The sequence below is a fragment of the Oncorhynchus kisutch genome, unplaced genomic scaffold (assembly GCF_002021735.2).
Source record: "Oncorhynchus kisutch isolate 150728-3 unplaced genomic scaffold, Okis_V2 scaffold1070, whole genome shotgun sequence".
Lineage (NCBI taxonomy): Eukaryota > Metazoa > Chordata > Actinopteri > Salmoniformes > Salmonidae > Oncorhynchus > Oncorhynchus kisutch.
Window position 1 is genome coordinate 78796 of NW_022263015.1, and position 15287 is coordinate 94082.

Sequence of the window (15287 nt, forward strand, 5' to 3'; positions counted from 1 at the left end):
TTTATAATCTCCACCTGGTACAGAAGAGGACTGGCCTCCTCTCAGAGCCTGGTTCCTCTCTAGGTTTATAATCTCCACCTGGTACAGCCAGAAGAGGACTGGCTTCCTCTCAGAGCCTGGTTCCTCTCTCTAGGTTTATAATCTCCACCTGGTACAGCTAGAAGGGGACTGGCCTCCTCTCAGAGCCTGGTTCCTCTCTCTAGGTTTATAATCTCCACCTGGTACAGCTAGAAGGGGACTGGCCACCCCTCAGAGCCTGGTTCCTCTCTAGGTTTATAATCTCCACCTGGTACAGCCAGAAGAGGACTGGCCTCCTCTCAGAGCCTGGTTCCTCTCTCTAGGTTTATAATCTCCACCTGGTACAGCTAGAAGGGGACTGGCTTCCTCTCAGAGCCTGGTTCCTCTCTAGGTTTATAATATCCACCTGGTACAGCTAGAAGGGGACTGGCCACCCCTCAGAGCCTGGTTCCTCTCTCTAGGTTTATAATCTCCACCTGGTACAGCTAGAAGGGGACTGGCTTCCTCTCAGAGCCTGGTTCCTCTCTAGGTTTATAATATCCACCTGGTACAGCTAGAAGGGGACTGGCCTCCTCTCAGAGCCTGGTTCCTCTCTAGGTTTATAATCTCCACCTGGTACAGCCAGAAGAGGACTGGCCTCCTCTCAGAGCCTGGTTCCTCTCTAGGTTTATAATCTCCACCTGGTACAGAAGAGGACTGGCCTCCTCTCAGAGCCTGGTTCCTCTCTCTAGGTTTATAATCTCCACCTGGTACAGCTAGAAGGGGACTGGCCTCCTCTCAGAGCCTGGTTCCTCTCTAGGTTTATAATCTCTACCTGGTACAGCCAGAAGGGGACAGGCCACCCCTCAGAGCCTGGTTCCTCTCTAGGTTTATAATCTCCACCTGGTACAGCCAGAAGAGGACTGGCCACCCCTCAGAGCCTGGTTCCTCTCTCTAGGTTTATAATCTCCACCTGGCACAGCCAGAAGGGGACTGGCCTCCTCTCAGAGCCTGGTTCCTCTCTAGGTTTATAATCTCCACCCAGCACAGCCAGAAGGGGACTGGCCTCCTCTCAGAGCCTGGTTCCTCTCTAGGTTTATAATCTCCACATGGTACAGCCAGAAGAGGACAGGCCACCCCACAGCCTGGTTCCTCTCTAGGTTTCTACATAGGTTTTGGCCTTTCTAGGGAGTTTTTCCTAGCCACCGTGCTTCTACACCTGCATTGCTTGCTGTTTGGGGGTTTTAGGCTGGGTTTCTGTACAGCACTTTGAGATATCAGCTGATGTACGAAGGGCTATATAAATACATTTGATTTGATTTGATTTATGCCACCACCTATACAACCAGCCAGAAGAGGACTGGCCACCCCTCAGAGCCTGGTTCCTCTCTAGGTTTCTTCCTAGGTTCTGGCCTTTCTAGCCACGTGCTTCTACACCTGCATTGCTTGCTGTTTGGGGGTTTTAGGCTGGGTTTCTGTACAGCACTTTGAGATATCAGCTGATGTACGAAGGGCTATATAAATAAATTTGATTTGATTTGATTTATACCACCACCTATACAACCAGCCAGAAGAGGACTGGCCACCCCTCAGAGCCTGGTTCCTCTCTAGGTTTCTTCCTAGGTTCTGGCCTTTCTAGCCACGTGCTTCTACACCTGCATTGCTTGCTGTTTGGGGTTTTAGGCTGGGTTTCTGTACAGCACTTTGAGATATCAGCTGATGTAAGGGCTATATAAATACATTTGATTGAGACTCTTGAATCCTACAGCCTTAGCTGTGTGCTCTGCTTAATTATCTAGAATGTGTTGTTTTCACCTCCGACCTCAGGGTGTATACACAGTGTTCAAAACGCTTTCCATGACCGACGGGCCGGCCAGGTCAAAGTGATCCCTTATTAAATCCACTTCAATCTGTTCTAGATGAAAGGGAGGAGGCGGGGTTAAAGAAGGATCTTTAGGCTTTGAGACAGTTGAGACATGGATTGTGAATAGGCCCCCGGTTTGTGTCAAGAACTGCAACGCTGCTGGGTTTTTCCAAGCTCAACCGTTTTCCCCGTGTGTATCAAGAATGATCCACCACACAAAGGACATCCTGCCAACTCGACACAAATGTTTTGTTTTATCTTTATTTAACGAGGAAAGTCAGTTTAAGAAACAAATTCTTATTTTCATTGACGGCCTAGGAACAGTGGGTTCAGGGGGCAGAACCACAGATTTTTTTTTCCTTGTCAGCTTGGGGATTCGATCTAGCAACCTTTCAGTTACTAGTCCAACGCTCTAACCACTAGGCTACCCTGCCTCTAACCACTAGGCTACCTGCCTCTAACCGCTAGGCTACCTGCCTCTAACCGCTAGGCTACCTGCCTCTAACCACTAGGCTACCTGCCTCTAACCACTAGGCTACCTGCCTCCAACCACTAGGCTACCTGCCTCTAACCGCTAGGATACCTGTCTCTAACCGCTAGGCTACCTGCCTCTAACCACTAGGCTACCTGCCTCTAACCACTAGGCCACCTGCCTCTAACCACTAGGCCACCTGCCTCTAACCACTAGGCCACCTGCCTCCAACCACTAGGCCACCTGCCTCCAACCACTAGGCTACCTGCCTCTAACCGCTAGGCTACCTGCCTCTAACCGCTAGGCTACCTGCCTCTAACCGCTAGGCTACCTGCCTCTAACCGCTAGGCTACCTGCCTCTAACCGCTAGACTACCTGCCTCTAACCACTAGGCCACCCGCCTCTAACCACTAGACTACCTGCCTCTAACCACTAGGCCACCTGCCGCCTCGAGAAGCAAATATGAGAATCATTGGAGTCAACATGGGCCAGCATCCCTGTGGAACGCTTTCAACACCTTGTAGAGTCCCTGATGAAATGAGGCTGTTCTGAGGGAAAAGGGGGTGGGGTTTAACTCCATATTAGGAAGGTGTTCTTAATGTTTGGTCCACTCAGTGGGTGTTGTCTGATGACCAACACCTTTTTTTAGCTGTAATGACACGAACTGCTCAAGGATAGTTTGAAATCTTACCTCAGGGGATTACTGTTGAAATGTCTGTCCGCCTGTCTGTTTCCGCCTGCCTGTCTGTCTCCGCCCGCCTGTCTGTCTCCTCCCGCCCGCCCGCCCGTCTGTCTCCTCCCGCCCGCCCGTCTGTCTCCTCCCGCCCCGCCCGTCTGTCTCCGCCCGCCCGTCTGTCTGTCTCCTCCCGCCCGTCTGTCTCCTCCCGCCCGTCTGTCTGTCTGTCTGTCTCCTCCCACCCGTCTGTCTGTCTCCTATCCCTGTCTGTCTGTCTGTCTCCGCCCCCCGTCTGCCTGTCTGTCTCCGCCCGTCTGTCTGTCTCCTCCCGCCCGTCTGTCTCCTCCCGCCCGTCTGTCTGTCTCCGCCCGTCTAATAATAAGTGGTTTATCTGCAGCTCACGTTAATGTTGTCCCCATCAGGCCAACATGACTGTACCGCCCCGGAGCAGCAGCAGGCCAACAGGAGTCTGTCTGTCTGTCTCCGCCCCCCGTCTGCCCTTCTGTCTCCTCCCGCCCGTCTGCCCTTCTGTCTCCGCCCCCCCTTTGTCTGTCTGTCTCCGCCCCCCTGTCTGTCTGTCTCCTCCCCCCCGCCTGTCTGTCTCCGCCCCCCGTCTGTCTGTCTCCGCCCCCCGTGTGTCTGTCTCCGCCCGTCTAATAATAAGTGGTTTATCTGCAGCTCACGTTAATGTTGTCCCCATCAGGCCAACATGACTGTACCGCCCCGGAGCAGCAGCAGGCCAACAGGAGTCTGTCTGTCTGTCTGTCTCCGCCCCCCGTCTGTCTGTCTGTCTCCTCCCCCGTCTGTCTGTCTCCTCCCGTCTAATAATAAGTGGTTTATCTTCAGCTCACGTTAATGTTGTCCCCATCAGGCCAACATGACTGTACCGCCCCGGAGCAGCAGCAGACCAACAGGAGCCTGTCTCTGAAGGAAGCCTCTGACTATCTCCTGCAGCAGAGTGAACAGTATCGTCACTGGGTTCTCCTCGCTCTGGAGTGGATCATACGGACCGGGGAGGACGTTGGCATACGGTAAACATGGTCTCTCTTCTAAGATTCTCTGAAGAGGAGGGCATATCGGGTCGTGGTCATTAGGACACGCAACAGAAACAGGCATTTCATATCGGACACGTGGTCCCTCCCTGTTGGGTGGTCCCTCCCTGTTTGGGTGGTCCCTCCCTGTTTGGGTGGTCCCTCTCTGTTTGGGTGGTCCCTCTCTGTTTGGGTGGTCCCTCTCTGTTTGGGTGGTCCCTCCCTGTTTGGGTGGTCCCTCCCTGTTTGGGTGGTCCCTCTCTGTTTGGGTGGTCCCTCTCTGATTGGGTGGTCCCTCCGTGTTTGGGTGGTCCCTCCGTGTTTGGGTGGTCCCTCCCTGTTTGGGTGGTCCCTCTCTGTTTGGGTGGTCCCTCTCTGATTGGGTGGTCCCTCCCTGTTATCAACCCCTATGATGTATTCTCATACTAATGGACCCCCCCCTTCCTTTCGCTCTCGTCTCTCCCTCCTCACCTCTTCTCTCTCACTCCTTCTCTCCCTCCTCCCCCTCACTCCTTCTCCCCCCCTCTCCCCCTCACTCCTTCTCTCCCCCCTCCCCCACACTCCTTCTCTCCCCCCTCCCCCTCACTCCTTCTCTCCCCCTCCTCTCCCTCACTACTTCTCTCCCTCCTCCCCCTCACTCCTTCTCTCCCCCTCCTCTCTTCTCTCCCGCTCCGTCTTCCCCCTCACTCCTTCTCTCCCCCTCCTTCCCTCCTCTCCCTCACTCCTTCTCTCCCTCTCCTCCCCCTCCTCTCCCTCACTCCTTCTCTCCCTCTTCCCCCTCACTCCTTCTCCCTCCTCCTCCTCTCCCAGGCTGATCGGGGATAACCCAGAGGAGGCAGTAGCGGAGGTGAGTGAGGTGACTCGTCTGGAGTCGACCCACCCCAAGATGTCCTTCTCCTGCCGCTTCAGTAGAGCCTTCTTTACAGTCATCCACAGGGTGCTGCTCATCCTAACAGGTTAGACATGTCTTCTCTCCTCTTTACAGTCATCCACAAGGTGCTGCTCATCCTAACAAGTTAGACATGTCTTCTCTCCTCTTTACAGTCATCCACAGGGTGCTGCTCATCCTAACAGGTTAGACATGTCTTCTCTCCTCTTTACAGTCATCCACAGGGTGCTGCTCATCCTAACAGGTTAGACATGTCTTCTCTCCTCTTTACAGTCATCCACAGGGTGCTGCTCATCCTAACAGGTTAGACATGTCTTCTCTCCTCTTTACAGTCATCCACAGGGTGCTGCTCATCCTAACAGGTTAGACATGTCTTCTCTCCTCTTTACAGTCATCCACAGGGTGCTGCTCATCCTAACAGGTTAGACATGTCTTCTCTCCTCTTTACAGTCATCCACAGGGTGCTGCTCATCCTAACAGGTTAGACATGTCTTCTCTCCTCTTTACAGTCATCCACAGGGTGCTGCTCATCCTAACAGGCCTCCTCCTCTTTACAGTCATCCACAGGGTGCTGCTCATCCTAACAGGTTAGACATGTCTTCTCTCCTCTTTACAGTCATCCACAGGGTGCTGCTCATCCTAACAGGCCTCCTCTTTACAGTCATCCACAGGGTGCTGCTCATCCTAACAGGCCTCCTGTGTGAGGTGTATTCTACTATATGAAGTATCTAATCTAACCTTCTCTCTCTAGTGATTGGTCTGGTGTGAGGTGTATTCTACTATATGAAGTATCTAATCTAACCTTCTCTCTCTCTCTAGTGATTGGTCTGGTGTGAGGTGTATTCTACTATATGAAGTATCTAATCTAACCTTCTCTCTCTCTCTAGTGATTGGTCTGGTGTGGGGTGTATTCTACTATATGAAGTATCTAATCTAACCTTCTCTCTCTCTCTAGTGATTGGTCTGGTGTGGGGTGTATTCTACTATATGAAGTATCTAATCTAACCTTCTCTCTCTAGTGATTGGTCTGGTGTGGGGTGTATTCTACTATATGAAGTATCTAATCTAACCTTCTCTCTCTAGTGATTGGTCTGGTGTGGGGTGTATTCTACTATATGAAGTATCTAATCTAACCTTCTCTCTCTCTCTCTCTAGTGATTGGTCTGGTGTGAGGTGTATTCTACTATATGAAGTATCTAATCTAACCTTCTCTCTCTCTCTAGTGATTGGTCTGGTGTGAGGTGTATTCTACTATATGAAGTATCTAATCTAACCTTCTCTCTCTAGTGATTGGTCTGGTGTGAGGTGTATTCTACTATATGAAGTAACTAATCTAACCTTCTCTCTCTAGTGATTGGTCTGGTGTGGGGTGTATTCTACTATATGAAGTATCTAATCTAACCTTCTCTCTCTCTCTAGTGATTGGTCTGGTGTGAGGTGTATTCTACTATATGAAGTATCTAATCTAACCTCTCTCTCTCTCTAGTGATTGGTCTGGTGTGAGGTGTATTCTACTATATGAAGTATCTAATCTAACCTTCTCTCTCTCTAGTGATTGGTCTGGTGTGAGGTGTATTCTACTATATGAAGTATCTAATCTAACCTTCTCTCTCTAGTGATTGGTCTGGTGTGGGGTGTATTCTACTATATGAAGTATCTAATCTAACCTTCTCTCTCTAGTGATTGGTCTGGTGTGGGGTGTATTCTACTATATGAAGTATCTAATCTAACCTTCTCTCTCTCTCTCTAGTGATTGGTCTGGTGTGGGGTGTATTCTACTATATGAAGTATCTAATCTAACCTTCTCTCTCTAGTGATTGGTCTGGTGTGAGGTGTATTCTACTATATGAAGTATCTAATCTAACCTTCTCTCTCTAGTGATTGGTCTGGTGTGGGGTGTATTCTACTATATGAAGTATCTAATCTAACCTCTCTCTCTCTCTCTAGTGATTGGTCTGGTGTGAGGTGTATTCTACTATATGAAGTATCTAATCTAACCTTCTCTCTCTAGTGATTGGTCTGGTGTGGGGTATATTCTACTATATGAAGTATCTAATCTAACCTCTCTCTCTCTCTAGTGATTGGTCTGGTGTGGGGTGTATTCTACTATATGAAGTATCTAATCTAACCTTCTCTCTCTAGTGATTGGTCTGGTGTGGGGTGTATTCTACTATATGAAGTATCTAATCTAACCTTCTCTCTCTAGTGATTGGTCTGGTGTGAGGTGTATTCTATATGAAGTATCTAATCTAACCTTCTCTCTCTCTCTCTAGTGATTGGTCTGGTGTGGGGTGTATTCTACTATATGAAGTATCTAATCTAACCTTCTCTCTCTAGTGATTGGTCTGGTGTGAGGTGTATTCTACTATATGAAGTATCTAATCTAACCTTCTCTCTCTAGTGATTGGTCTGGTGTGGGGTGTATTCTACTATATGAAGTATCTAATCTAACCTCTCTCTCTCTCTCTAGTGATTGGTCTGGTGTGAGGTGTATTCTACTATATGAAGTATCTAATCTAACCTTCTCTCTCTAGTGATTGGTCTGGTGTGGGGTATATTCTACTATATGAAGTATCTAATCTAACCTCTCTCTCTCTCTAGTGATTGGTCTGGTGTGGGGTGTATTCTACTATATGAAGTATCTAATCTAACCTTCTCTCTCTAGTGATTGGTCTGGTGTGGGGTGTATTCTACTATATGAAGTATCTAATCTAACCTTCTCTCTCTAGTGATTGGTCTGGTGTGAGGTGTATTCTATATGAAGTATCTAATCTAACCTTCTCTCTCTCTCTAGTGATTGGTCTGGTGTGGGGTGTATTCTACTATATGAAGTATCTAATCTAACCTCTCTCTCTCTAGTGATTGGTCTGGTGTGAGGTGTATTCTACTATATGAAGTATCTAATCTAACCTCTCTCTCTCTCTCTCTCTCTAGTGATTGGTCTGGTGTGGGGTGTATTCTACTATATGAAGTATCTAATCTAACCTTCTCTCTCTAGTGATTGGTCTGGTGTGGGCTGTATTCTACTATATGAAGTATCTAATCTAACCTTCTCTCTCTCTAGTGATTGGTCTGGTGTGGGGTGTATTCTACTATATGAAGTATCGTTGGAGGAGAGAGGAAGAGGAGACCAGGCAGATGTATGACATGGTGGAGAGAATCATAGGTGTTCTGAGGATCCACAACGCGTCGTGTCAGGAGAACAATGACCTCCAGCCCTACCTGCCCATCCCTCACGTCAGAGACTCCCTGGTTCAGCCCCAGGACAGGTGAGTACTAACCTCCTACCTGCCCATTCCTCATGTCAGAGACTCCCTGGTCCAACCCCAGGTCAGTTCCAGTACCAGGGCCATATAAAATCTGCATTGTGGAGAAGTTGGATGGAATCAATGAATCCAGACATTAAATGGAATTCAACAATATTCAAAAATCTATTGAACTCAGTAGGGAATCAACTAAATCTATTGAACTCAGTAGGGAATCAACTAAATCTATTGAACTCAGTAGGGAATCAACTAAATCTATTGAACTCAGTAGGGAATCAACTAAATCTATTGAACTCAGTAGGGAATCAACTAAATGTATTGAACTCAGTAGGGAATCAACTAAATGTATTGAACTCAGTAGGGAATCAACTAAATCTATTGAACTCAGTAGGGAATCAACTAAATCTATTGAACTCAGTAGGGAATCAACTAAATCTATTGAACTCAGTAGGGAATCAACTAAATCTATTGAACTCAGTAGGGAATCAACTAAATGTAGGGAATCAACTAAATGTAGGGAATCAACTAAATGTAGGGAATCAACTAAATGTATCGAACTCAGTAGGGAATCAACTAAATGCATGGAACTCAGTAGGGAATCAACTAAATGTATCGAACTCAGTAGGGAATCAACTAAATGTAGGGAATCAACTAAATGTATTGAACTCAGTAGGGAATCAACTAAATGTATTGAACTCAGTAGGGAATCAACTAAATGTATTGAACTCAGTAGGGAATCAACTAAATGTATTGAACTCAGTAGGGAATCAACTAAATGTAGGGAATCAACTAAATGTATTGAACTCAGTAGGGAATCAACTAAATGTAGGGAATCAACTAAATGTATTGAACTCAGTAGGGAATCAACTAAATGTATCGAACTCAGTAGGGAATCAACTAAATGTATCGAACTCAGTAGGGAATCAACTAAATGTATCAACTCAGTAGGGAATCAACTAAATGTATCGAACTCAGTAGGGAATCAACTAAATGCATGGAACTCAGTAGGGAATCAACTAAATCTATTGAACTCAGTAGGGAATCAACTAAATCTATTGAACTCAGTAGGGAATCAACTAAATCTATTGAACTCAGTAGGGAATCAACTAAATCTATTGAACTCAGTAGGGAATCAACTAAATCTATTGAACTCAGTAGGGAATCAACTAAATGTATCGAACTCAGTAGGGAATCAACTAAATCTATTGAACTCAGTAGGGAATCAACTAAATGTAGGGAACTCAGTAGGGAATCAACTAAATGTATCGAACTCAGTAGGGAATCAACTAAATGTATCGAACTCAGTAGGGAATCAACTAAATGTATCAACTCAGTAGGGAATCAACTAAATGTATCGAACTCAGTAGGGAATCAACTAAATGCATGGAACTCAGTAGGGAATCAACTAAATCTATTGAACTCAGTAGGGAATCAACTAAATCTATTGAACTCAGTAGGGAATCAACTAAATCTATTGAACTCAGTAGGGAATCAACTAAATCTATTGAACTCAGTAGGGAATCAACTAAATCTATTGAACTCAGTAGGGAATCAACTAAATGTATCGAACTCAGTAGGGAATCAACTAAATCTATTGAACTCAGTAGGGAATCAACTAAATGTAGGGAACTCAGTAGGGAATCAACTAAATGTAGGGAATCAACTAAATGTATCAACTCAGTAGGGAATCAACTAAATGTAGGGAACTCAGTAGGGAATCAACTAAATGTAGGGAACTCAGTAGGGAATCAACTAAATCTATTGAACTCAGTAGGGAATCAACTAAATCTATTGAACTCAGTAGGGAATCAACTAAATGTATCAACTCAGTAGGGAATCAACTAAATGTATCGAACTCAGTAGGGAATCAACTGAATGTATCGAACTCAGTAGGGAATCAACTAAATGTATCGAACTCAGTAGGGAATCAACTAAATGTATCGAACTCAGTAGGGAATCAACTAAATCTATTGAACTTTAGTAGTGAATCAACTAAATGTATCGAACTCGGTAGGGAATCAACTAAATGTAGTGAATCAACTGAATGTATTGAACTCAGTAGGGAATCAACTAAATGTATGGAACTCAGTCGGGAATCAGCTAAATGCATCGAACTCAGTAGAAAATGCATACATTTGCCCAAGTTTACCATAAGACGTGAACAAAATGCATCAATGAGTACGTTTATGTGCACACTAATAATTCGATGTTAAACTGATTTTTACGGCAGTAGACCGAGTGTGGCAACAGTGATGTAAACACCGAACTCTGCTCATCGTAATCGGCGTAGGATAAGATTTGACCTTATCTGTCCGGGTAAGCCTACACCGATTTATAAAATAACTACCGGTTTTCTGAGCAATCTTTCAAATGATTTAGGACGTTTTAATCTGCTTTCCAGCGGTTTATTTGATCTGTGTCAGCAGCGGTACGACGACAAGCCTCTCTCTTATGAGCGAGTGGAGTGAGTTAGGGAACATCTGAACGTGTGCATCTCAGAAGTGGGGTTTCACAGACCGACTTTGTATGTCCGAACTCCGATAGTCTTCTCCCGAAAAATAACCCGGTCGCTGCGGAAATTCTGATTTGGTTTCCGCGTTTATTTTGAAGTTCCTATCAGGAAGCCTGATTTTTCAGACGTGTCCATGGAAACAGGATTATTAGGGAAATCGTCCTTCTCGAAAAGCATGTAAAACCTTTTGAAACTATTATATAAACCTGACTATGCACAATAATTATATTGTGTGCGTGTAACCTGTACTCAGTGATTATTATTCATTTTCTTTGTGTATTTTGAGGCAACGGCACAGGAATGCCCCTGTCTGTGTGCGCGTTTGTCTACTACTAAGTGTAGCCGTTAGCAATGATGCTGACAACAGTCTTCTGGTAGATGGAAAGGCTTTCCCCCTAACAAAAACCTTCTCAATTAAATGTGAACTACAAAGGGGCCTCTTACCTTCCTGGCAGAATGACATCATCATTTATTAACTGCCTTGTTCAGGGGCAGAACGACAGATTTGTACCTTGTCAGCTCGGGGGTTTGAACTTGCAACCTTCCAGTTACGAGTCCAACGCTCGAACCACTAGGCTACCCTGCCGCCTCTACACTCTAACCACTAGGCTACCCTGCCGCCTCTACACTCTAACCACTAGGCTACCCTGCCGCCTCTACACTCTAACCACTAGGCTACCCTGCCGCCTCTACACTCTAACCACTAGGCTACGCTGCCGCCTCTACACTCTAACCACTAGGCTACCCTGCCGCCTCTACACTCTAACCACTAGGCTACCCTGCCGCCTCTACACTCTAACCACTAGGCTACCCTGCCGCCTCTACACTCTAACCACTAGGCTACCCTGCCGCCTCTACACTCTAACCACTAGGCTACCCTGCCGCCTCTACACTCTAACCGCTAGGCTACCCTGCCGCCTCTACACTCTAACCCCTAGGCTACCCTGCCGCCTCTACACTCTAACCACTAGGCTACCCTAGTGTTGTGTTTAGGGCAGATTCTGTTGTTTAGTCCCCCTGAGGAGCAACGTTTCAGGGAACAAATCACATCCTGTTCAGTTTAACTGGGTTTTCCTATCATGTCAGAGAGACAAGCTATGTTCGTTTCTATTCTACCATTTAGAGACAAGCTATGTTAGTTTCTATTCTACCATTTAGAGACAAACTAGTCATAATGACTGTTCGTTTCTATTCTACCATTCCAGAAAGAAGCTGAAGAAGGTTTGGGACCGGGCGGTGACCTTCCTCTCAGCCAATGAGAGCCGTATCAGGACAGAGTCTCAGCGGATTGGCGGAGCCGACTTCCTGGTGTGGAGGTGGCTCCAGCCCTCTCTGAGCTGCGACCAGATCTCACTCATCCCCTCCAAAGTCTGGCAGGGCAAAGGTAACTAACCCGTCCCCCATTCCTAGTGTGCTCCCAAATGGCACCCTGTTCCCTACGTTAGGGCACTACCAACTCCCTATTAATACCCATGGTTATGAAATGTGATGTTTCGATGAGCAGGTTTCTTCCCTGCTGTCCATCTAGCGTCTCTTGTCTGTCTAACACATTTCCTGTCTTTTTCTCCATGGAATGTCTCTTTCCTGTCTGTCTCTCTTCTCTCAGCGTTCCCTTTGGACAGGAGGAACTCTCCCCCCAACAGTTTAACACCGTGTCTGAAGATCAGAAACATGTTTGATCCAGTCATGTGAGTACCAGAGGGTGTTACAAAGTCAATGTGTTCACCATCAGTCTTTAAGGTTCTGTTGGGGTAAGGGATGAGCATGTACTCGTCAGGGGACTAAAACGCTCTCTTAGATGAGGACGTTGGCAGACTCTCTCTTAGATGAGGACTTGGCAGACTCTCTCTTAGATGAGGACGTTGGCAGACTCTCTCTTAGATGAGGACGTTGGCAGACTCTCTCTTAGATGAGGACGTTGGCAGACTCTCTCTTAGATGAGGACGTTGGCAGACTCTCTCTTAGATGAGGACGTTGGCAGACTCTCTCTTAGATGAGGACGTTGGCAGACTCTCTCTTAGATGAGGACGTTGGCAGACTCTCTCTTAGATGAGGACGTTGGCAGACTCTCTCTTAGATGAGGACGTTGGCAGACTCTCTCTTAGATGAGGACGTTGGCAGACTCTCTCTTAGATGAGGACGTTGGCAGACTCTCTCTTAGATGAGGACGTTGGCAGACTCTCTCTTAGATGAGGACGTTGGCAGACTCTCTCTTAGATGTGGACGTTGGCAGACTCTCTCTTAGATGTGGACGTTGGCAGACTCTCTTAGATGTGGACGTTGGCAGACTATTAGATGTGGACGTTGGCAGACTCTTAGATGAGGACGTCGGCAGACTCTCTCTTAGATGTGGACGTCGGCAGACTCTCTCTTAGATGTGGACGTCGGCAGACTCTTAGATGTGGACGTCGGCAGACTCTAGATGTGGACGTCGGCAGACTCTTAGATGTGGACGTCGGCAGACTCTTAGATGTGGACGTCGGCAGACTCTCTCTTAGATGAGGACGTCGGCAGACTCCCTCTTAGATGAGGACGTCGGCAGACTCCCTCTTAGATGAGGACGTCGGCAGACTCCCTCTTAGATGAGGACGTCGGCAGACTCCCTCTTAGATGAGGACGTCGGCAGACTCCCTCTCAGACTCCCTCTTCTACCTGTGTGTTGTTGACTACCAGGTTAGAGTTTGGTTAGGACTTCTAGATGACATCTGACCCCTTTACGTGTGTGTGTGTGTGTAACAGGGAGGTTGGTGAAAACTGGCATCTGGCCATCCACGAGGCCATCTTGGAGAAGTGTTGTGACAACGACGGCATCGTCCACATCGCTGTCGATCAGAGCTCCAGAGAGGTGAGTGTCTGTCACAGCTGTTATATCAAACAATGGCTGTGGTCCAAGTGGCTCCCTAATCTTTTACCAAATAGGTGCTATCTTCTGTATACCACCCCTACCTGATCACAACACAACTGATTGGCTCAAACGCACTAAGAAAACAAGGCACACCTGTTAATTGAAATGCATTCCAGGTGACTACCTCATGAAGCTGGTTGAGAGAATGCCAAGAGTGTGCAAAGCTGTCATCAAAGCAGAGGGTGCCTACTTTGAAGAATCTACAATGTAACATTTTTGATTTAACACTTTAACAGCCATCTGGTTATATATCCACTGACCTGGTAGAACCAACAGCCATCTGGTTATATATCCACTGACCTGGTAGAACCAACAGCCATCTGGTTATATATCCATTGACCTTGTGGAACCAACAGCCATCTGGTTATATATCCACTGACCAGGTGGAACCAACAGCCATCTGGTTATATATCCACTGACCTGGTAGAACCAACAGCCATCTGGTTATATATCCACTGACCAGGTAGAACCAACAGCCATCTGGTTATATATCCACTGACCTGGTGGAACCAACAGCCATCTGGTTATATATCCACTGACCAGGTAGAACCAACAGCCATCTGGTTATATATCCACTGACCTGGTAGAACCAACAGCCATCTGGTTATATATCCACTGACCAGGTAGAACCAACAGCCATCTGGTTATATATCCACTGACCTGGTGGAACCAACAGCCATCTGGTTATATATCCACTGACCAGGTAGAACCAACAGCCATCTGGTTATATATCCACTGACCTGGTAGAACCAACAGCCATTCTGGTTATATATCCCTGACCAGGTAGAACCAACAGCCATCTGGTTATATATCCACTGACCAGGTAGAACCAACAGCCATCTGGTTATATATCCACTGACCTGTGGAACAACAGCCATCTGGTTATATATCCACTGACCTGGTGAACCAACAGCCATCTGGTTATATATCCACTGACCAGGTAGAACCAACAGCCATCTGGTTATATATCCACTGACCTGGTAGAACCAACACCATCTGGTTATATATCCACTGACCTGGTAGAACCAACCAGCCATCTGGTTATATATCAACTGACCTGGTAGAACCAACAGCCATCTGGTTATATATCCACTGACCTGGTAGAACCAACAGCCATCTGGTTATATATCCACTGACCTGGTAGAACCAACAGCCATCTGGTTATATATCCACTGACCTGGTAGAACCAACAGCCATCTGGTTATATATCCACTGACCTGGTAGAACCAACAGCCATCTGGTTATATATCCACTGACCAGGTAGAACCAACAGCCATCTGGTTATATATCCACTGACCAGGTAGAACCAACAGCCATCTGGTTATATATCCACTGACCAGGTAGAAACCAACAGCCATCTGGTTATATATCCACTGACCTGGTAGACCAACAGCCATCTGGTTATATATCCATTGACCTTGTGGAACCAACAGCCATCTGGTTATATATCCACTGACCAGGTGGAACCAACAGCCATCTGGTTATATATCCACTGACCTGGTAGAACCAACAGCCATCTGGTTATATATCCACTGACCAGGTAGAACCAACAGCCATCTGGTTATATATCCACTGACCCCAGGTGGGGTTAAGAAGAACCACAGCCATCTGGTTATATATCCACTGACCTGGTGGAACCAACAACAGCCATCTGGTTATATATCCACTGACCTGG

General features: G+C 46.7%; 1 protein-coding gene across 1 annotated transcript in view; it reads left to right on the forward strand.

Annotated features, from left to right (window-relative positions):
- The window catches only part of LOC109886739 (LEM domain nuclear envelope protein 2), a 30718-nt gene extending 17036 nt beyond the window's left edge, over window positions 1-13682 (forward strand). The window contains exons 4-9 of the mRNA XM_031817555.1: window positions 3881-4040; window positions 4851-4996; window positions 7994-8198; window positions 11913-12091; window positions 12314-12395; window positions 13447-13682. Coding sequence (XP_031673415.1) covers window positions 3881-4040; window positions 4851-4996; window positions 7994-8198; window positions 11913-12091; window positions 12314-12395; window positions 13447-13657 — 983 coding nt within the window. The 3' untranslated portion in view covers window positions 13658-13682. The remainder of the gene's footprint in view (window positions 1-3880; window positions 4041-4850; window positions 4997-7993; window positions 8199-11912; window positions 12092-12313; window positions 12396-13446) is intronic.
- Window positions 13683-15287: the final 1605 nt, after the last annotated feature.